The 24,024-nt window shown below is 39.6% G+C and overlaps 1 protein-coding gene across 5 annotated transcripts in view; it reads right to left on the bottom strand.

The window, feature by feature from the left end:
• Nucleotides 1-24,024, bottom strand: part of LOC150090757 (palmitoyltransferase ZDHHC20-B) — a 306,713-nt gene that overhangs the window by 163,902 nt on the left and 118,787 nt on the right. For all 5 annotated transcript variants that reach the window (XR_016547302.1, XM_090379929.1, XM_090379911.1 and 2 more), the window contains one exon: nucleotides 19,105-19,234. Coding sequence is in view for 4 of the 5 variants with exons in the window: in XM_090379929.1 (XP_090236055.1) it covers nucleotides 19,105-19,234 (130 nt within the window). In the remaining variant the exon portion in view is untranslated. The remainder of the gene's footprint in view (nucleotides 1-19,104; nucleotides 19,235-24,024) is intronic.

Genomic DNA, 24,024 nt, shown 5'->3' with positions numbered 1-24,024 from the left:
TATAATAATTTTAAATTTAATTTAAGGCCATTTTAATTTAATTTAATGTCATGGTTTAATTCTCATCTATTTTGTCATAAATGTTTTTATATTACTCCATAACCTTGTCAAGCCCCTGGCCGGGGCAGGCATGCATTGTATCTTTATTGAACAATAAAGGGTTCTTCTTCTTAATACTTAATAATAGTTTTTATTATTATGCAATGTCACTTATAAAAACATAGTACTACAAATATTGTATAATAAAAATTCAGTATTATTATATGACAACCACAGGGGTTCACATCTGGTGAGTATGGGCTTGGCACACCCAGGGTCCTGAGCATATCATCATTCTTCTCTTTCTTGATGATTCCTTTCTACCCCTCTCTCTCTCTCTGGATTTTTTATTTATTTATTTTTTTTTGGCTGGTGCAGCATAAGCCTCAGGCTTCCTTGCACCATATGGCTAATAATGATATTAATAATAATTTCAGAGAATATAGGCTTAGTGGTTCGCATTAAAAATATTGTGTTGAAAGGGGTTCGCAAGTCAAGAAAGTACTGCAATAATTAAAGATAAACACCAGCCAAGGAATAAAAAATTTTTACTATAAAAATAATAAAACAATGTGATACACTATCGGAAGACTAAAATATTACAATAAATTACGATAAAATAAACTACGACAAAACGTTAAAAATATACCGAAGCAATAAAATTATCTAAAATAAACTGGATTAAAAGCGATAAAACCTGAAGCTTTCAGAGACTGCTGTCTCCTTCTTCAACAGTATACTATTACTGCAATGACACATCCTTAAGTAGCAGACCCATGGCACTCATGCATGTGGTCCATCAGACACATGGTCGGCATTCCCCATGCGCGCATCGGAAACTGAAGTGGCTCGGGAGTGTGTCAAACAGAACCGGTCATCCCGTCTGAGGACAACCGCCTCAAACAGGGGGTGTAAATGTGTCCCCCTGTCCCTGTTAATAGTATTACGACTGAATGAACCAATTCACAAGCTCTCGAGCCACTTGCGTTCCCAAAATCCATGGGCACGGTCCGTAATGACCGTGTCCTCGGGGGAGATCGGATGCTGCTTCTCCCAGAAATGCTCTGCCACAGCAGACCTCGCATAATTTGCAGTCTTAATAGCGGTCATGTGTTCCCCCAGACGGTCTTTTAAACGTCGCCCCGTCTCCCCCACATAACACTCCTCACAATCCGGGCACTTAATCTCATAGACCACACTACTAGTATAGTCCTGGGCTACGGGATCTTTAACTTGAGACATCACTGTGTGCAATCTCCGTACCGGAAGTTGCACACAGCGGGTCTGACACTCCCGCAGTGCCCTGAAAGGCCCGGATGGTAAGGAATGCATGCGGTAGCCACAGGGTCAGGCGACTCCCTACGATTGGACTCTACCCTATAAATATATTTGTCCAAGACCCTCTGAGGGTACCCACACTTCCCGAGGTCTGCCATGACTCTGCAAATTTCCATTTCCTTATACTCGGGAGTACTACAGTGGGTCCCCACCCTATTCAACAACGCCCTGGCTACACTATTCTTATGATGATAAGCCTGTGCCGGGCTATAATGAACATACTGGCCACAGCACATAGGCTTTCTATAAATGGACGATACGTTCACCATTTTAAAAAAGGGGAAGGAAATGAGGTGCTCGGTTTACTTAACAGCTTCTCCCCATTTATACAATTCACCTCAAGAGGTGGAAAAAGCTGGGTCCCTCCCTTTTCTGGATGTCCTGATTAGCAGAGATGGGTCTAGAATTAAGACAACGATTTATAGAAAGCCTATGTGCAGTGGCCAGTATGTTCATTACAGCTTGGCACAGGCTTATCATCATAAGAATAGTGTAGCCAGGGCGTTGTTGAATAGCGTGGGGATCCACTGTAGTACTCCCGAGGATAAGGAAATGGAAATTTGCAGAGTCACGGCAGATCTCAGGAAGTGTGGGTACCCCCAGAGGGTCTTGGACAAATATATTTATAGGGTAGAGTCCAATCATAGGGAGTCGCCTGCCCCTGTGGCTACCGCGTACATTCCTTACTATCCGGGCCTTTCAGAATGCATTGTACGGGCACTGTGAGAGTGTCAAACCCGCTGTGTGCAACTTCCAGGATGGAGATTGCACACAGTGTCTCAAGTTAAAGATCCCGTAGCCCAGGACTATACTAGTAGTGTGGTCTATGAGATTAAGTGCCCGGATTGTGAGGAGTGTTATGTGGGGGAGACGGGGCGACGTTTAAAAGACCGTCTGGGGGAACACATGACCGCTATTAAGACTGCAAATTATGCGAGGTCTGCTGTGGCAGAGCATTTCTGGGAGAAGCAGCATCCGATCTCCCCCGAGGACACGGTCATTACGGACCGTGCCCATGGATTTTGGGAACGCAAGTGGCTCGAGAGCTTGTGAATTGGTTCATTCAGTCGTAATACTATTAACAGGGACAGGGGGACCCTTTTACACCCCCTATTTGAGGCGATTGTCCTCAGACGGGATGACTGGTTCTGTTTGACCGCTCCCGAGCCACTTCCGTTTCCGACGCGCGCGTAGGGAATGCCGATCATGTGTCTAATGGACCACGTGCATGAGTGCTATGGGTCTGCTACTTAAGGATGTGTCATTGCAGTAATAGTATACTGTTGAAAAAGGAGACAGCAGTCTCTGAAAGCTTCAGGTTTTATCGCTTTTAATCCAGTTTATTTTAGATAATTTTATTGCTTCGGTATATTTTTAACATTTTGTTGTAGTTTATTTTATCGTAATTTATTGTAATATTTTAGTCTTCCAATAGTGTATCACATTGTTTTATTATTTTTATAGTAAAAATTTTTTATTCCTTGGCTGGTGTTTGTCTTTAATTATTGCAGTATGGAATTTCCCAGCCCCATAGGCCTGTTTGAAGATAAAGTCAAGAAAGGTTGGGAACTGCTAATCTAGATCAGCATTTGCCAAACTGAGGTCTGTAAACCAGTTCCAGAGGGTCTGTGAAACATTCAGAAGGTATCAAGTAATATGTATATTTTCTTAAAAAATATACTGATAGAATCACAACAAATTTCGTTATAGAACATTACTTATTTTCGATACGATTAGTATAAATAATTGTATACATATTTCAAATTATTTGTTCTTTGTATAACAAATTGATGATAAATAAAGTTATTATACACCGAGTAATCACTGAATTATGACCACCCTATGAAAACTGAATGCGACCTGATGACCAAGTGAGGTACGAGAGTGCAGAGTTAGTTGACCTACGTAGCATAGATAAGGTGTCAGTGGTTCAGCAGGTAATAAAATTCCGAGCATGATGGGTAAAAGGAAGGATTTATCAGACTTTGATAAAGGACAGATTGTGGGTGCTCGACGAGCTGGTGCCTTGATTTCCCAAACGGATGAACTGGTGGGATGTTCGAGATCTGCCGTAGTTAAAGTTTACAAGGACTGGCACAAAATGGTCAAACAACGACCCAACGACAAAACTGCAAAGGTCAGTTTACACTGACCTTTCCAGTTTTGATGCAGGTTGATGTTATAGGTGAGTGCCAGGTCTGACGGCTCGTACAGGCACAGCACTGTTGAAGGTTGACTACCCGATACAACATGAGCCAACCTGGGACAATATCTGGCACGACCATGCGTCACATGCTCGCAAATATGGGCTATACCAGCAGACGACCCCTACGGTATTTTCTCCTAACCAAAGTTCATCGGCTTAAAAGACTCGCTTGGTGAAAGAACATGCAAGTTGGACATAAGAAGACTGGAAGAAGGTATTCTAATTGGATGAGCCACGTTATTTACTCCACACTGTGGATAGTCATGTATGGATTTGGTGTCAACAACATGAGGCACTTGATCCATAATGCATGGTATCAAAAGTGCAGGCCGATGGAGGCGGTTGTACGGTGTGGGGCATGTTGCACTAGCAGGAACTTGGACCCTTGGTGCATGTGGAATAACATATTACTGGTCTCCACTATTTGAAACTGCTTGCTGAATGTGTACACCCCGCTATGTTACTCTTCATCTTGGATGGTGTGTTCCAAGATGACAATGTGCAGAGCCATCGGGCACCTGTTGTGCAGGAATGGTTTGAGGAACGCAGTTCTAACTTCCAGCCTATACCCATCTCAGCTCCCACCTCTTGTTACTTCAGCCAAGGATAAAGCTGACCTGCTAGCATCCCATTTTACTTCCAACTCATGTATTAATGATCTTGGTAAAACACCTCCCACCATTCCCAACACACTCCATTCAATGCCTCCTGTGATCTTCCATCAAAAGGATGTCAGAAGGATTTTGACGAATCTCAATGCAAGAAAGCTCCAGGTCCTGATGGTATTTCTCCACTTGTTCTGAAAACCTGTGTCCTGAAATTACTCCTGTTCTTTGCCGCCTTTTTTCACTTTCTTATTCCAAAGATGTTTTTCTTCTGCTTGGAAATTTGTTCATATCCAGCCAATTCCTAAAAAGGGTGACAAGACCCTCCCATCCAATTATCATCCCATTGCAATTACACCTACTCTTTCTAAAGTAATGGAGAAATCAACTAATGGACAACTCTTAAACCACCTAGAAACCTTCCATCTGATCGATGATCGCCAGTATGGATTCCATCAGTGTCGATTCATTGGTGATTTGCTGGCTTATGTTACCCATTTATGGACAAATTCAATGGAAAAGTTCGGTGAAACACAAACAGTTGCTCTTAACATCTCAAAGGCTTTCGATTGTGTCTGGCATAAAGGACTTCTAAACAAGCTTCCATCTCATGGTTTGCCAACTATTTTGTAATTGTAATTCCAGTTTTCTCTCTGATCGCTCACTGAGGGTGATGGTAGATGGCTCTCTGTCTTCTAACTTCTTCACTAATGCTGGTGTCCCCAAGGTTCAGTTCTTTCCCCCCCACTCTTTTCCTCTTGTATATTAATATCCTTCTTCTGTTGACTGGAAATCCTATCCATAGTTTTGCCGATGATAGCACATTGCATCCTGCTTTCCATTTTGAAAATCTTGCCCTGCTCAATCAGCTACAACTTCTCGAATATCCGCTACCAATTCCTTAAATGCCAATCTCAAGGTAATTCTCCAGTGGGAAAGAGACAACTTAGTTGATTTCAATTCCTCCTAAAACTCTGTCTTGTCTTATATCGTTAATGTTAATAATGTCGTTGACACCAATGACATTAAGAGTAGCAGATCTGCAGATTTACTTAACAAGTATAGGTCAATGTTGCAAAAAAGTCGTGAGTTAGGGTTAAATTTGAAAGTGTGTGCAATATTGCCAGACACGATAGAAGGGAGTACATGAGGAGAGCCTTGTCAATCAATTCGGCCCTGGAAGGAATCTGCAAGGCTCAAGGAGTAGAATTTTTTTCAGCATTGTCTGTGCTTGTTAACAGGAGAGATTGCTTCTACAGAGATGGGATACATTTAAATAGAAAATGTGCAAGAATATTTGCTGATGCCATCGAGACAGTGTTAGGTGGGTCGGAAAACTGCTAGCTTGGGGGGGGGGATTCACAGACTAAAAGGTTAAAAGTAGCTGCAGGCAGAGGTGAAGGCGATTCTTGCATTACTTCTATTAGAGTAAGCAGCGGCCTGGAGAGAAGGGTGCTGGGGTTTCAGGGATTAATGGCAGTCATCGTGAAAGAAGTGGGTATATGGGATGTGTTAGGATAACTAAGAATAAGAATAGGTGCATGTATACCAAGGCTAGAAGAATAGTAAATAAATTTGATGAATTTGAAGTGTTGGTCAAGACATCAAAGGTGGTGGATATTGTTGGGATATCAAAGACTGTCACACAGATATTAGGAATGCAGAATTGGAATTTGGGGAGTACAATGTGTACAGAAAGGATAGGAAGGGAGGAGGTGTTATGCTGTTAATTAAGAAAAACATAAAATCAAAAGTAGTGCATCCAGTTGATAGAGATGAACAGTGCACTGTTGAGTCAGTTTGGTATGACATATGCACTGCAAAAGCAAAAATAAGAGTAGGAGTGTGTTATAGGCCTAATGACTCGAATGAGTACAATGAACAATTGTATAGAGAAATAGAGTGGGCTACTAAATCAGAATATCTTAAAAAAGGGGGTTTTGAACCTCTCAGATATTGACTGGAACTTGTGGGTTGGTCACTCAAACACTAGTAAGACTTCTGTGGATTTATTGGATGACTGTTTTCTGCAGCAGCATGTTCAAGAGGAAACCAGAGAGGGTAATACTCTTGATCTGGTTATCAGCAGTGATCATTCGCATATTAAGAATTTGCAGATAAAGGAACCACTAGGTGGCAGTGAGCACAGTGTACTGATGTGGGATTTACTTAAAGATATAATTACCATCAGGTGTAAAGGAAAGGAGTTTTGCTTCCGTAAAGGCGAGTACAGTGCCTTCAGACAGTCTTTAAATTCTGTACAGTGGGATCAACTGATGATGTTACCAACAGCAAATTCTAAGTGGGAAGCATTCAAGGAATTAATTGTGAAAGCTACTAAAAGTTTCATACCTATTAAGAAATAATGTTCAAGGTTTAGGCCTAAATGGTTATCAAACGAACTAATGACACTCCTGACAGAGAAGAAAAATGCATGGCATGGATATAAATTATCACGCGACACAGAAGCCTATGGTAGATATAATCAAGTCACAAAGGAGGTTAGGCAGGCAAAGGCAGATTACGAGAAATCTTTGGCAAAGGATGCTAAGAAAAACAGTAAGGACTTCTTTACTTATATAAACTCTAAAAGGAAGGGGATGAATCTGATTGGTCCATTTGATATCGATGGTTCGACTGTTGATGATCCTGCTCAGATAGCAAACAAACCAAATGAGTATTTTGCTTCTACATTCACACAAGAGAAGTCAAGGAAGGAAAATGCCAGATGGTTATCAAATTGTAGCAGTGTGCTTAATGATTTTGTAATAACTGAGAGCAAAGTGGAGGAGAAATTGTTGAAGTTGAACATAAGAAAGGCATCTGGGGTGGATGGCATCTATCAAGTTATATTAAAGGAAGCGGAAAAGTAACTAAGCAAACCCTTAGCCCCATAATTATGAGAACATCCTTGGACTCGGAAGAGGTCCCCACGGATTGGAGATGTGCAAATGTATCCCCAATTCACAAAGGGGGATCGAAGGGTGACAGGAGTAATTACAGACCAGTTAGTTTAACTTCTGTTTCGGGCAAAATAATGGAGTCACTGGTTAAAGATGCATTGCAGGATCATCTAGACTAGACTGCAGCAACAGTGACCTATACTTTAACAAGTACAGGTCACTGTTGAAAAAAAGTCGTGAATTAGGGTTGAAATTGAAAGTGTCTGCAATTCTGCCCAGACATGATAGGAGGGAGTATATTATGAGAGTCTTGTCGATCAATTCGGCTCTGGAAAGATTGTGCAAGGCTCAAGGAGTAGAATTTATTTTCAGCCTGGTCTGTACTTGTTAACAGGAGAGACTGCTTCTATAGGGATGGGATACACTTAAATAGAAAGGGTGCAAGAATATTTCCTGATGCTATCGAGGCAGTGTTAGGTGGGTCGGAAAACTGCTAGCTTTGGGGGGGGATACAAGGACTAATAGATTAACAGTAGCCACTGGCAGAGGTGAAAGTGATTCTTGCACTGCTTCTATTGGAATGAGCAGCAGCCTGGAAAACAAAATGTAGGATATTTCAGAGACTGCTGGGAGTCATTGCGGTACAAATAAGCACATGGATTGTGTTAGGGTAGCTGTTGTTTTTGGTTTTTAGGAGCATTAGCAATTAAGGCCATATTGCTCCGGGATATGCGGTGGTCATTCCCTGACCTTTCCGCATCCTTCATATTTGGTGGAGACGGGCTCGAACCCCGGTCTAATCAAGAAATGTGTGCTACGCACTGCTGCTCCTTCCCACCTGGCTACGGAGGCGCCGTTAGGGTAGCTAAGAATAGGAACAGGTGCTTGTATACTTGCGTGTACACCAATGCTAGGAGTTTGGTAAACAAATTTGATGAATTTGAGATATTGCTCAAAAGATCAAAGGCAGATATTGTTAGGATATCAGAGATGTAGTGTCACACAGATATAAGGAATGCAGAACTGGAATTTGGGGAGAACAACGTCTACAGAAAGGATAGAAGGGAGGAGGGGTTATGCTATTAGTTAACAAACACATAAAATCCAAGGAAGTGAAGCCAGTTGACATCGCTGTATAGTGCAGTGTCGAGTCAGTTTGGTGTGATATAAGCATTGGGAGATTAAAATTGAGAGTACGAGTGTGCTATAGGCCTAATGACTCTGATGAGTACAATAAGAAACTGTACAGGGAAATAGAGTGGGCCAGTAAATCAGAGAGTCTTATAATGGGGGATTTTAATTTCCCAGATATTGACTGGAATTTGTGGGTTGGTCACTCACAGTAGCAAGGCTTTTGTGGATTTATTGGATGATTGTTTTCTATATCAGCATGTTTGGGAGGCAACTAGAGGGAGTAATACTCTTGATTTGATTATCAGTAGTGATTCTTCATGCATTAAGAATCTGCAGATAAAGGAACCACTAGGTAGCAGTGATTACACTGTGCTGAAGTGGGATTTACTCAAAGAGGTAACTACCATCAGGGGTAAAGAAAAGGGTTTTTGCTTTCGTAAAGGCGACTACGATTGTCTGAGACAGTACTTAAATTCTATAGTGGGAACAACTGATGTTACCAACAGCAAATTCAAAATGGGAAGCATTCAAAGAACTTATCTTGGAAGCTACTAGGCTTTACATACCAATTAAGAAATACTGTTCAATGTTTAGGCCTAAATGGATGTCAGATGAACTAAGGAGACATATGGCAGAGAAGAAAAATGCATGGGATACATATAAATTAACATGTGACACAGAAGCCTATGATAGATATAAGCTGATATGTAACCAAGTTACAAAGGAGGTTAGGCAGGCGAAGGCAGATTACGAGAAATCTTTCGCAAATGATGCAAAGAAAAACAGCAAAGAATTCTTTACTTATGTAAACTCTAGTAGGAAAGGGATGAATCAGATTGGTCCACTTGATATTGATGGTTCAACTGTTGATGATCCTGCTCAGGTAGCTAACAAACTAAATAAATATTTTGCATCGACATTCACACATGAGGAAATATTCACAAAGGGGAATGCCAGAGGTGTTTTCAACTCTGGCAGTAAGCTAGATAATCTTGTAATAACTGAGAGTAAAGTGGAGGAGAAATTGTTGAAGATAAACACAAGAATGGCACCTGGGGTGGATAGGATCTATCCAGTTATATTAAAGGAGGCAGCAAAGGAAGGAAGCAAACCCTTAGCCATAATTATGAGAGCTTCCTTGGACTCAGAGGGGGTACCCATAGACTGGAGATGTGCAAATGTGACCCCAATTCACAAAGGAGGGTCAAAGGCAGACAAAAGTAATTATAGACCTGTCAGTATAACTTCTGTTCCAGGAAAATTAATGGAGGCACTTGTTAAAGAAGCACTGCAGGATCATCTAGACAAGACTTCAATTATAGCTCAAACACAGCATGGGTCTGTTAAGGGAAAGTCTTGCCTGACCAATTTGATTGGATACTATGATGCAGTCGCAAAAGAATTGGATGCAGGGAATAATTTTGATATTATATATTTGGATCTTAGAAAGTCTTTTGGTACTGTTGCACATGGAAGACTGCTGCACAAATTGGAGCAGTGTGGCACTGGAAGCAAATTGCTGCTATGGATAAAGGGGTGGTTGAAGGGGAGAAGACAGAGTGGTAATCAATGGACACTGCTCATCATGGACTAATGTTATTAGTGGTGTCCATCGGGGTTCAGTGTTGGGTCCATTATTGTTTTCTGTATTTATAAATGATATTGATGATGGTATATCAAACTTAATGCCCAAGTTTGCAGACGATACAAAGGTTGGCAGGGTTGTTAAGGACACTACTGATGCTATGCTGCTGCAACAGGATCTGGAAAGGTTGAGCAGATGGGCTGAGAGGTGGCAAGTTATTATTTGGTTTTTAGGAGCATTAGCAACTAAGGCCATATTGCTCCAGAATGTGCAGTGGTCATTCCCTGACCTTTCCGCATCCTCCGTATTTGGTGGTGACGGGCTAGAACCCAGTCTAATCAAGAAGCGTGTGCTACACACTGCTGCTCCTTCCCACCTGGCTATGGAGGTGTCTGCTGAGAGGTGGCAAATAAAGTTTAACATTGACAAATGTAAAGTACTACATATGGGAAACAACAACCCCAGAGCAACGTACCAACTCTGTGGTACTACACTGACAGTGGTAGAGAATGAACAGGACCTGGGGGTAATTGTGCAGGCAGATATGAAGTTCTCTGAACAATGCAGACAGGCTGCCAGGGCAGGTCATTGTGTTTTGTCAATGATATATAGGAATTCTGCTAGCAGTGAAAAGGAGGTGATTGTCCCTCTGTATAAGGCAATGGTCAGGCCATGTTTTGAGTACTGCATACAGGTCTGGAGGCTTCATTTTAGGAAGGATGTAGATTTGCTTGAGCATGTACAGAGAAGGGCAACAAGATTGGTGAGGGGAATCAAGGGATCCTGTTACCAAGGGAGGCTTAAATTCTGCAGTGGCTGGAGACTAGGCACCTGCGCAGTGATCTGACTGAGGTGTATAAGGCCTTGAATGGGTTGAGCACACTGAATTCTGATGGGATCCTTCCACTTGTTCAGATTATGAATCTAAGGGGACATAAATTCAAATTAAGAAAAGACAGATGTAGAATAGATGTGCAGAAATTTGCCTTTAGCCAGTGGGTGGTTAACTGCTGGAATAAACTTCCATCTACTGTTGTGGAAGTTGATAGGTTAAATAAATTTAAGGAAGAACTGGACAGGCATTTGGAGGGAATGGTGTGATTTTTTTTTTATTTATTTGGCCGATGCTGGATAAGCTCATACACTTGCTTTCTTGCATCACATGCCACTACTACCACTAAATCACAAATAAATCATTAATCATATTTAAATGTCATGTAGACTTGAATCACAATCCACTTGAAAAGAGTGTGCTACCACAATTTCAGTCCTGACTCACTTTGCTACTTAGCTCCAAAATACCACTTTCAGAGACATTAAATGTAAACTACTTGGATGAAGATGAACACAAAAAAAAAAAAAAAGTCCCTATATTTTGTAATATACTTATAGCTGACACTCAAGGCCAATAACGAAGATTTGTTAGTATCGTAAAGCAACAGAACTTTGCAATCAGTGTCATTCACTACTTTTTACCAAAAGAAGCTCTAGTCACCAAATGACTTTAAAAATTTCACTCTCCTGAGTTGTCGAAATGGTTAATTAACTTACTTTTACAAGATGAATGCTGTAATCTTGCATACAGTAGTTTGTTTGTTATTTGGTTTTTAGGAGCATTAGCAACTAAGGCCATATTGCTCCGGGATATGCGGTGGTCATTCCCTGAATGACCTTTCCGCATCCTCCGTATTTGGTGGTGCCGGGCTCGAACCCCGGTCTAATCAAGAAGCGTGTGCTACGCACTGCTGCTCCTTCCCACCTGGCTACTGAGGCGCCCACATACAGTAGTACCGTAGCTCTCAAAAGATTATGTTCATTTGTGAGAATGTGAAATTTTGGTTTCACTTTAAGTGATGACTGATGACAAATGAAATTAGTATTTTTGGCAAAAGGATGAAAAAGAATATACCTTAAGTTCAATTGATAAGCTTTATGCTTTTAAAGAGTAATGCCACTTACAGGAAAAGGATAAATACTACTAGAAGCCTGATGTACTTCCATTCCAGTGGCTTTAACAGTCAATTAAAATAAGACATATCCAAAGCTTACTGCTTAAGTTATTAGAGATTCAGTTATAGAACACTACTTCTCATCCTTTTCTAGATGGAATGTAAAAGTTGTGACTAGGTGCAGCAACCTTTTGGTAAAATATCAAGTCAAAATAGTGAACAGATCTTAAAAAGAGGAATTTAAAGAAATAACCAGGACCAGTACTAGAGTTGGGCAGGCTCAGATAAAAGAATGGTTCGTGCCAACATGGTACTCCTTGCCTGGACTGAAGGGGGGAGTCCTTTGTCAGACTCATGGGTTCTTTCCAGTGCCAGTCCCAGTTTACAGAAAAGTGGCCCCCTGCATTTTGGCCCCCAGCACATTTTGCCCCCAGTAGATAATGAGTAGGCTACAGAAATTAAATACTGTACAGTCAACTCTCGATAACTCAATTTTTTATTGAAGTCCCAGCCTCTTTATTGGAGATTCCATGTTAAACTCTCTCGATTAATCGAACTGAACTTCCGATAACTCTTAACTTTTCCGAACAAATTTTCAAAATTACATTAGTGTACAAATTGTCACGTAGCTTTTAAACTAATTTCTCCCCTTTTGTATGTCTTCAGGGTTCTCTTTCCATTGTGAAAGGATTAACTGGAACTGTTAATCCTTTCACAATGGAAAGAATACATACTCGACCACGAGGGCGATAGTCACGTGGTTAGTAACGGACGTGGGGGAGAGAACAGTGACTAATCTTATAGGAGTCTTTTCAGTAACAAGTGAATCTTGTTCTGATTTGTCTAAATTCAAACAATAAAAGTTCCTGCATCTGGCTCTCCTCACATTTCATGGTGCAGTCGACAGTGCGAGTTTGCTGTTTTCGCCGCCTCCACAGAGAAGTAAGATACAGAGTGGACTCTTGCTCAATTCAAAAAACGTTCCACCTGCAAGGGGGGTGTTTGGACAGAGGGTTTGGAAGGCCCAGTTGTGAAAGTCGTAACTAAACATAACCGTGCAGCTCAAGCTGCAAGGTCGGAAGCATTGCAATTGATTGGTCAAATACGGCAACATGCAACAACCACGAATGAACGGCCACAGCAAATTGTTGCATCAGTTATTGCAGAGGCTCATGCCAATGTCACGGCATTACTTCCTAAAAAGGATTCACTGAAATGAACCATTCGTCATGTTCAATGTAACAATGGTACTCCTGCTTTACCGAGCAATCTCCAGGACCTAGTAATTCCACAAAATTATCATCGATGGCAATGTACAACAGTTTTTAATTATATTATAAATCAACAGGGATTACCTTTATTTTAGATATAGGAAGCTTCTTTTCCAACTCTCCTAGTCCAACTCACTAATAATTCTTGAGGATGGCAATATCAATGATTAATTGTGAGTTGCTCTATTCCTGTGAACATGACACCCAAAAAGTTCTAGTCCGACTTAAGGAATGTAGAGAATAATCCCCCCCCATATCCAATTTTATTAGACCCCTAAATTTAACTCTAAAGTCCAGCTACAGGACCAAAAGAAATAATCGGTCCATATTTATTAAACAGTTTAGACCTTCAAACATCTAATTTTATGCCAATCCACGTAATGGTTTCCTTGCTGCCAGAGGTATGGTGTTTGAAGACAGAAGTCTTGAGCACTCATTGTTGAGACCGCACAGTCTGAACACTACGGTTCTGACAGTGGGGAAGTTGTCCCACCTGTTTTACAAAATTGATATAGCCATCCTCAAGAATTATTAGTGAGTTGGACTAGGAGAGTTGGAAAAGAAGCTTCCTATATCTAAAATAAAGGTAATCCCTGTTGATTTATAATATTATAGAATATAGGATTTATCGAGCACTTAATAGCTCTCAATTATCAAATCTTTTAAACAGTTTTTAATGTATGATTCTCAGGATGAACTGCTCCCGGGTTGCATGCTCATTTTTTTCCACTAGTAACAATCTTCAGTTATTGGCACGTAGCCAGGAGTGGTTTTCTGATGGGACAAGAAGTATGCTGCAATTTCTGCTAGATTGCATACAACTTCGAATTTTAAACAATAATAATATGCATTTATTCTATGATTGATTACCTTTACCTTTGATTGATTCATTCTATTAAAACAAAATAAATTAGAATTAATAAAAAAAATAGGCATATTATTTACATTTTTATAGCCTATTCATTATCTACTGGGAGCGAAATGTGGTAGACGAAATGCGGGGGGGGGGGGCAACTTTTCTCGATCTCTTCAGTCCCAGGTGCATTGCACCAGCTCCCCCCCATATTAGACATAATCAGGAATTGAATAAAATGGGGGGGGTCTTTTTTAGGATCGGGAGCCTTTCCACTGTGGGTACAGGGTGCACTGGACAAGAATCCCCCACCGCCATTAGCAAGAATTCTTTATACAACCAAGTATACCTGCTTGGTTGCATAAAAAACAAAACCCAGCTGTGTGATCAGTGCAATAACTGTAAGGTGAAAATTTTAAAACAAATAAAGAGTTTAAATTGTAATCACTAATTATTCACTCAACTCAATTAACTGCAATTCGAAAATTGTAGATCTCTTAAAGTACCATTTATAACTGACACAATATAATAGCGTAGCTTAATTTAATTTATTATGGTACTCACCTTTTTATAATCTGCATTGATGTTGGAATAAAATGGATGATAATTTTAAATTTAAGTTAGCGTGAATAAGTTAGGATTTAAAAACAGAATTAAAATGTGCGCAAGGAAGTAGAAGTGCACGTCTTCGTCCTTGGTTGTCAATGTTGAAATCTGAAACAATTGAAGTTATATGGTTGGAAACAGAAGGCCAATAGCCATAACAAGTGGCTTTCATTTTACACGTCTTCAGTTGGCAATGGTAGAATGAGAGTGAACGCGTGTATTTAAGAAGACTAAGTTCCTGTGATGCTCCTGGATGCACGTGGGAATCTCAGGTGCATGAGATTCCAGACCGGTGCTTTGTTATAGGGTAGTTTGGAATTTAATACTTGGAAAGTGGAATGGCGGCGAAACCATTCTATAACTAGGGCTTCATATTGGAAAATTTTAAAACTGGATTTTAATTTGATAATAGGAATGGCTGAATCTACTAAGGGGGTGCAGTTGTGGAATTGAACATGTGTTGCTAATTCAGTATTGGACTGTCCCGTCCTAAAGCTATTGTAGTGGTAGTACGCACGTGTGTTTGATGTTTTGGTAGAACCGTATTTTGTGGTGGTGCTACCAATGTAGCAAGCATTACAGTTATCTTGACTTTTTATTAAGTAGATGATATTATTCATGTCACTAATGTGGTAATTTTGTGTATCTTTATATGAGTTGATTTTTTTTTTTTTTTTTTTTTTTTTTTGATTTGGTAGTTGTTGGCACATCGGCTTCTGTGGCCATATTGCACCTCCCAAGGTTTTTGCAGTACTTTGATCCAAGCCCGAGGCGGGAATCGAACCCACGACCTTTGGGTTGCCGGGCAGGTACTTTACCCACTCGGCTAGCCCGGTCGGCTATATGAGTTGAATAATGAACCTAGTTTATTACAAGATGAGAATGTAAGGGTTATATCGGTACCTTTGAATAAACGATGGAATTGGTTGGCAAAATTACTATGGTAATTGCATTGCATTAGCATTGCATTGCATTAGTAGAGGCATATGATGCAAGAAAGCAAGCTTATTCAGCATCAGCCAAAAAAAAAAAAAAAAAAAAAAAACCACTCCCATTTCACCCCTCCGTTCGTTCGAAATACCTGTCCAGTTGAGCTTTAAATTTGTTTAGGCTATCAACTTCAACAACAAGTGATGGAAGTCGGTTCCACCAACCAACCACCCGCTGGCCAAAGGCAAATTTCCGCACATCTATCCGACATCCGTCCTTCCTCAATTTGAATTTATGCCCTCTGAGGTGATTATTCTGAGCAAGATGAAGAATCCCATTGGCATTGAGCATGCTCAAACCATTCAAAGCCTTATACACCTCTATCAGATCACCTCGCCGGTGCCTAGTCTCCAGACTCTGCAATTTGCAAAACTTAAGCCTTTCTTCGTAAGAGCAACCCTTTGTTCCATTTACTAATCTTGTTCCCCTTCTCTGTACCCGTTCCAGCAGCTCTACATCCTTCTTGAAATGAGGCCTCCAGACCTGTATACAGTACTCAAGATGTGGCCTAACCATTGCCTTATACAAGGGAATAATCACCTCCTTATCCCTGCTAGAAAAATTCCTGTATATCATTGACAAGACACCATGAGCTACTCTTGCAGCTCGTCTGCACTGCTCAGAGAACTTCATATCTGCCTGCACAATTACCCCCAGGTCCTTTTCATTCTCCACACCACTGTCAGTGTAGTACCGCAGAGTTGATACGTTGCTCTGGGGTTACTGTTTCCCATATGTAGTACTTTACATTTGTCAATGTTAAACTTCATTTGCCACCTCTCAGCCCATCTGTTCAACCTTTCCAGATCCTGTTGCAGCAGCATAGCGTCAGTAGTGTCCTTAACGACCCTGCCAACCTTTGTATCATCTGCAAACTTGGACATTAAACTTGATATCCCATCATCAATATCATTCATAAACACCGAAAACAACAACGGACCCAACACTGAACCTTGAGGAACTCCACTAATAACATTAGTCCATGTTGAGCAGTGTCCATTGATTACCACTCTCTGTCTTCTGCCACTCAACCATCCCCTTATCCATAGCAGCAATTTGCCTCCAATGCCACACTGCTCCAATTTGTGCAGCAGTCTTCCATGTGCAACAGTATCGAAAGCCTTTCTAAGATCCAAATATATAATATCAAAGTTATTCCCTGCATCCAGTTCTTTTGTGACTACATCATAGTATCCAATCAAATTGGTCAGGCAAGACCTGCCCTTAACAAAACCATGCTGCGTCTGAGCTATAACGGAATTCTTGTCTAGATGATCCTGCAGTGCTTCTTTAACCAGTGCCTCCATTAATTTTCCTGGAACAGAAGTTAAACTAACAGGTCTATAATTACTTGTGTCAGCCTTTGATCCTCCTTTGTGAATTGGGGTTACATTTGCACATCTCCAGTCTATGGGTACCTCCCCTGAGTCCAAAGAAGCTCTCATAATTATGGCTAGGGGTTTGCATACTTCCTTTGCTGCCTCCTTTAATATAACTGGATAGATCCCATCCACCCCAGGTGCCTTTTTTATGTTTATCCTCAACAATCTCTCCTCCACTTTCCTCTCAGTTATTACAAAAGCATCCAGCTCATTGCCAATGTTTACTTTACCTACATCATTCTCCTTCCTGAATAACTCCTCATGCGTGAATGTAGATGCAAAATACTCGTTTAGATTGTTAGCCACCTGAGCAGGATCCTCAACTGTTGAACCATCAATATCCAGTGGACCAATCTGATTCATCCCTTTCCTTCTCAAGTTCAAGTATGTAAAGAACTCTTTTCTGTTCTGTAAGGGAGGATAATACGTGAATTATTATTGGAAATGTGTTTGAGTGGGTTGTTAATATTATTTTGGACTGTGATAATAGTTTGTTTGATTAATTGAATAGGATATTTCCTAGATATGAATTTACTTGTAAGATATTGTAGTTCATTATTAAGATCGTAATGTGTGGAACTGTATTTTATAGCATTGTAAATTTGATTATAAAGGACTCCTTTTTTTGTGTTAAGGGGGAGATGCGATTCAAAGTGTAAGTATTTGCCCGTGTGAGTATTTTTTCTGAAAAATTCTTGTTCTTAGTTTTGTATCGCTTCTGTATATAGTGAGGGTTAGAAAATTAATTTGTCCATTTTCTTCTAATTCCAGGGTATATTTTAATCTATTATGCATGGAATTAAATTTAATGAAAAGATCATTTATTGTGGATTTGTGCCCTATTAAGAGGATATCGTCAGCGTATCGTATAAATAATTTAATATCGGGGGGAAGGGGGAAGAATGGTTGTAATATACGATTTTCTACGGAGGCTAGGTAAATTTCAGAAAGGGGGGGGGGCTGAGATCCCTAATCCCATAGGTAGGCCATAGGTTTGCTGGTAAATCTGATTAAGAAATCGGAAATATCTACTTCCTACTTCCTTGCCCACATTTTAATTCTGTTTTTAAATCCTAACTTATTCACGCTAACTTTTATTCCATTTTATTCCAACATCAATGCAGATTATAAAAAGGTGAGTTCCATAATAAATTAAATTAAGCTACGCTATTATATTGTGCCTAATTAACTGCTCAATGATTTCTACACTATTAAACTGGGAGAAACCATGGAGAGTGAATAATTATGATAATTGAGATTATCTTGGAGAATACCAAAAATGAGATTATGTTGGAGAATACCAAAAAAAAAAAAAATTTAACCTGAACAGAGTAAAATCATAACTTTTGTCTTCAACAGAATCAGAAACTCATTAAAATAGGTCTGGTTTTCCTTTCTGAACTTTACCAAACAAATTCAAAATGAATAATATGTTAGATGTTTGGGTGGGGGTGGTGGAAATCAGTCTATACTGTTTTCATATTTTACTAAACCTGTTGTGCTTTTTTTTTGGATGGAGGCAAGTTTCATATGACAGCAATGTTGTTTTGGGATCATAGCTGTGCACCCTTGTTTCATCTCATAACAATGCAATTGATGAAAATAGACTCCTTTTCAGTTCTTTGCACCGTTCAGTGGTGAACCTTTTAGTCATCATTCAACAAGCCTAGAACGAATTTAGTTAACACTTGAAGTATATTTAGGTTTTCAGTCAAAATCATCTGGTATGGTTCAAAGGCGATTCCCAGTTCATCAGCAATTTTTTTGATGGTTAATTGTAAATCAATGATTTTTTTGTTTTTTTTTCATGCACCTTAGCAACCATTTCATCACTGCTTAAAGATGACCAACACGAACACTAGTCATGTTTGACAGATTCTTGGCCATTTGGAAACATTTCATCCACTGAAAAATGACAGCTTTATTTAACTACTTTCTTAATAAATTCTTAACAGACCATGTATATATTCAAATAATTTATTATACAAATATATTGCATTTTTTTGTGACATGCTTCAAATATATCTATAACATGCCTTGTAGGCATCAATCAAGATTTCTATATACACTATGAAAGTATAGTGTCAAGGTCAACTAACAATGAACGAGTACACTATTATAATAAAGAATTTTTTTTATGGATAAAATTCGCAAAATGTAAAATGAGAAAGCAAACTGTATTCTATTTCTAATTAATAAAGAAGTAATGCAAAAGAAAAATAAATAAATAAAATAACACTTACCTAGAGTAGATCTATTGACAGACACCAAATAGCAGTGATATCCAAATAATGACACCAAACTCACAGCAAACATTACAGAAACAAAAAACAAAAATAAGATGTGGAATTTACTAGTGCCTTGGAGATCATCCTGTAATAAAATTACAAACTTTGAATAACATGAACCTCAAAGATTATAAAATCAACTTCAATTTAGAGGCATATTAGATAATTTGCTCATTGGCAATTATTTTTCTATACATACTTTTATGTTAAATAGCTAAAACCAAGGAGAGTATGATATCTAACAATTTATGAAGTCATCTTATACAGGGTGCAACAGTAAGTGTGGATACCTTTAGTTTTTAAATTGCATGCACTAAGCGTAATAGTTACACGTGAAAGTCAGATATTAAAAGACAGGAGTTCATGGAGTTTTGCTTCCCACCAGTTCAGAATGGAATATGGTTTTTCGCAGAAATTCTAGCTATGTGGAAAGTGACTAATTTTAAATCAAATATTCTGAATGCAAATATGATGCAAGTTTCAATCACAGAGTGCTTATAACTGTTGCATTCTATATCGGTCATTTTTCAAAAATTAAGGGTCTGATCATGCCCAATGATGCACCACACCATACAGATACTCCAGATAAATGAAAAGGATCTGGATGCATTTCATGTGGATTTTTCTTGTGCACAATAATAATAATAATAAATTCTGTTTATGTACAAACTCCAGAAAGGTCAAAATAAGACTCATTAGAAACAAAATATGGCTGTACTTCAGGATTGCTGAGTATAAGTTATTAAACTCTGCAAACTACTATAGATCTTACATTGACATGTTCTGACAAATCTGACAATAGGGATGGGATACACTTAAATAGAAATGGTGCAACAATATTTGTGAACGCTATCGAGGCAGTGCTTTGTGGGTCAGAAAACTGCTAGTTTTGGGGGATTCACAGACTAACATATTAACAGTAGCCGCAGACAGAGGAGGAAGTGATTCTTACACTGCTTCTGTTGGAATGAGCAGCAGCCTGAAAAGTAAGGTGCTAGGGATTTCAAAGACTGCTGGGAGTCATCACAGAACAAGTAAATACATGGGCCGTGTTAGGGTCACTAAGACTAAGAACAGGTGCATGTATACTTTGCATGTGCACGAATGCTAGCAGTATAGTAAATAAATTTGATGAATGTGAAGTACTGGTCAAGACATCAAAAGTGGATACTGCTGGGATATCAGAGACATGTGTCATACAGACATAAGCAGTGCAGAATTGAAATTTGGGGAGTACAATGTGTACAGAAAGCATAGACAGGATGGAATGGGATGGGATGGGGGTTATGCACTTAGTTAAGAACAAAATCTAAGGAAGTGCATCCAGTTGACATCGGTGGACAGTGCAATGTTGGGTCAGTACTGGAAAGCAAAATTGAGAGTAGAAATGTGTTATAGGCCTAATGACTCTGATGAGTACAACGAACTGTACAGAGAAATAGTGGGCCAGTAAATCAGACTGTTATATTGGGGGATTTTAAGTTCCTAGATATTAACTGGAACTTGAGGATTGGTCCCTTGCACACTGGCAAGACATGGATTTATTGGATGACTGTTTTCTACAGCAGCATGTTCGAGATGCAACGACAGAGTATTCAAGGAAGTAATCTTGGAATGCTGCTAGACTTTTCATAGCAATTAAGAAATACTATTCAAGGTTTAGACTTAAATAGATGTCAGATGAACTAATGAGACTGTTTGCACAGAAGGCATATAAATTATCAGGAGATATAAGGTAGTCTGTAATCAAGTCACAAATGAGGTCAGACAAGCAAAGGCACATTACGAGAAATGTTTGACAAAGGATGCAAAGAGGTACAGCAAAGACTTCTTTACTTATGTAAATTCTAGAGGGAAGGGGATGAATCAGATTGGTCCAATTGATATCGGTGGTTCGACTGTTGATGATTCTGCTCAGGTAGCTGACAAACTGAATGAGTATTCTGCATATACATTCACACATTAATTAAGTGAGGAGAATGTGAGCAGTTTATCAAACTCTAACAGGGAGCTACATAATTTTGTAATAATTGAGAGCAAAGTGGAGGAGAAATTGTTGAAGTCAAATGTAAGAAAGACACCTGAGGTGGATGGAATCTATCCAGTTATATTAAAGGAGGCAGCAAAGGAAGTAAGCAAAACCTTAGCCGTGATTATGAGAGCATCCTTGGACTCATGGGAGGTCCCCACAGACTGGAGATGGGGACATATCTTAAGTCTGCAGGGGGAATCAAAGGATGACAGGAGTAATTACAGACCTGTTAGTTTAACTTCCGTTCCAATGAAAATAATGGAGTCACTGGTTAAAGAAGCACTGCAGGATCATCTAGACAAGACCAATTATAGTTCAGACACAGCATGGGTTTGTTATGGGGAAGTCTTATCTAACCAATTTTATTGGATACTATGATGTGGTCACAAAGGAACTGGATGGAAAAAATTATTCTGATATCATATATACTTGGATTTTAGGAAAGATTTTCTGTGCAACAGTACTGTTGCACATGGAAGTGTACTGTAAAAATTGGAGCAGTATGGCATTAAGGGCAAGTTGCTGCTATGGCTAAAGGAGTAGTTGAGTGGGTAATCAATGGACACTGCTCTTTGTGGACTAATGTTATTAATGGTATCCCCTCAGGTTTGGTGTTGGGCCCATTGTTTTCTTCCATATTTTTCAATGATAATAATGAAGGCATATCAAGCTTATTGTCGAAGTTTGCAGATATGAAAGTTGGCAGGGTTGTTAATGACAGTAGGCTACTGAAACAGGATCTAGAAAAGTTGAGCTGATGGGCTGAGAGGTGGCAACTGAAGTTTAACATTGATAAATGTAAAAATACTGCATATAGGTAGCAGTAACCGCAGAGAAGTGTACCGACTGCGTGGTTCTACACTCAGGGTGGTAGAGAATAAAAAAGACCTAGGGGTAATTGTGCAGTCAGATGTGAAGTTTTCTGAACAATGCAGACAGGCTGCCAGAGCAGGTCATGGGGTCTTGTGAATGATATACAGGAATTTTGTTAGTAGGAATAAGTAGGTGATTATTCATTGTATAAAGCAATGGTCAGGCCACACTGTGAGTACTACGAAAAGGTCTGGAGGCATTGTTTTAGGAAGGATGTACAGTTGCTAGAAGAGTACAGGTAAGGTCGACAAGATTGGTGAGGGGAATGAAGGGATCCTCTTGCCAAGATTGGTTGGTTCGTTGGTTTGATGTTTAATGTCGCATTAGCAGCTGAGGCCCCTCTTACCAAGAAAGGCTAAAGTTCTGCCAATTGCAGCATCTGGAGATTAGCCATTTACAAGGAGATCTAATTGAGGTGTATTAGGCCTTGAATAGTTTGAGCAGGCTCAATGCTGATGGGATACTTCCTCTAGCTCAGATTACAAACCTGAGGGGGGGGGGGTATAAATTCAAATTGAGGAAAGACAGTTATAGAATAGATGTGCAGAAATTTGCCTTTAGCCAATGGGTAGTTGATTGTTGGAACAAACCTAGATTATACACTAGCTCAGTGGCTTTCAACCTTTTTTTAATAACGGCACCACTAAGTAATTTATTTTGTTTTACGGCACCCCTACTCAATTTTCTTCCTGTTAGATCCGATTCTCTCTCTCTCTCTCTCTCTCTCTCTCTCTCTCTCTCTCTCTCTCTCTCTCTGTGTATGTGTGTGTATATATATATATATAAAATATTTAAAAAAATATGTTATATGATAGTTATTACAATAATATAATCATAAAAATTATATTTCATAATACAAATTATATATATATACAGTATATAATTGTATTCTTTATATAGATGTACTCAGTAAACATCAATTATAGATCAACACAAAACTAAAAAGATACTGTACACCTTTTTATAATGAAATAAGCATATAAATTTTAAAAAATAATAAAATAAGTTTAAGTAACTTAAACCCAAATTACATGGCACCCCTGGAATGTTGTTGCAGCACCCCGGTTGAAAACCACTGCACTAGCTGATCTGGAAGCCGAATAGAGAATTACCAATATGTTCGGTTCAGTGCACTATCTAGCTGCTGACCTGTGAACACAGTTTTAGGACCATACCCCTTGAAATGTAAGGAAGATTGGATCTCACCACGACGTCCATCATAACCTCAAAAGACATCAATCATACTGCATAATGGAAAAGATGGGAAGGGGGTTTGGCAGAGCTATACTCTAGAGACTAAACATGGGCTACACCACATCAAGCCTCTAATAAGTGGTGGTATTGCACAGGTTGATGAGTCATATCCAAGTATCGCCTGGTAACACAGAGGGGTGGAATTCCTCCGTGTAGTGTGGGCACCATACCTCGCGTAGGCACCTCTGTAGCCAGGTGGGAAGGAGCAGCAGTGTATAACATCCGCTTCTTGATTAAACCGGGGTTCGAGCCCGTCACCACCAAATACGGAGAATGCGGAAAGGTCAGGAAATGACTACCGCATATTCTCGGAGCAATATGGCCTTAGTTGCTAATGCTCCTAAAATCCAAAAAACTAACTAACTAACTAACTAACCATAGCTCGCCCCCTACTTATATTGGTTCACACATGGTTGGTCACCTCCAGTGTGCTAGGTGCTGTATTTCAGGACTTTTAGATGGGGGTTATACACAGGGTTACTAACAGTCCCACCACTGTGAAGGTGCAAGTGTAGGATTTGGCTGAGAGTGACCGGACTTTGCCAAAATTAGGTCCACTTGACTTGAATGTCACCTGAATATCAGTTCCACAGTGTTTTAGACTCCCAGGTAGCAAACGCAGCTTGGTATACTTGAGAGAATGCCTGTGACAGCCACTAGGAACAATGTGTAAACTGAGTATTTCATACCCAATCATCTGTTAATTTTTTCTGTCT

Source organism: Mastigoproctus giganteus, chromosome 1, assembly GCF_048544385.1.
Source record: "Mastigoproctus giganteus isolate SK-2022 chromosome 1, ASM4854438v1, whole genome shotgun sequence".
Classification (NCBI taxonomy): Eukaryota; Metazoa; Arthropoda; class Arachnida; order Uropygi; family Thelyphonidae; genus Mastigoproctus; species Mastigoproctus giganteus.
Note: the sequence above shows the minus strand (reverse complement) of the source record. Positions and strands in the feature narration are given on the sequence as shown.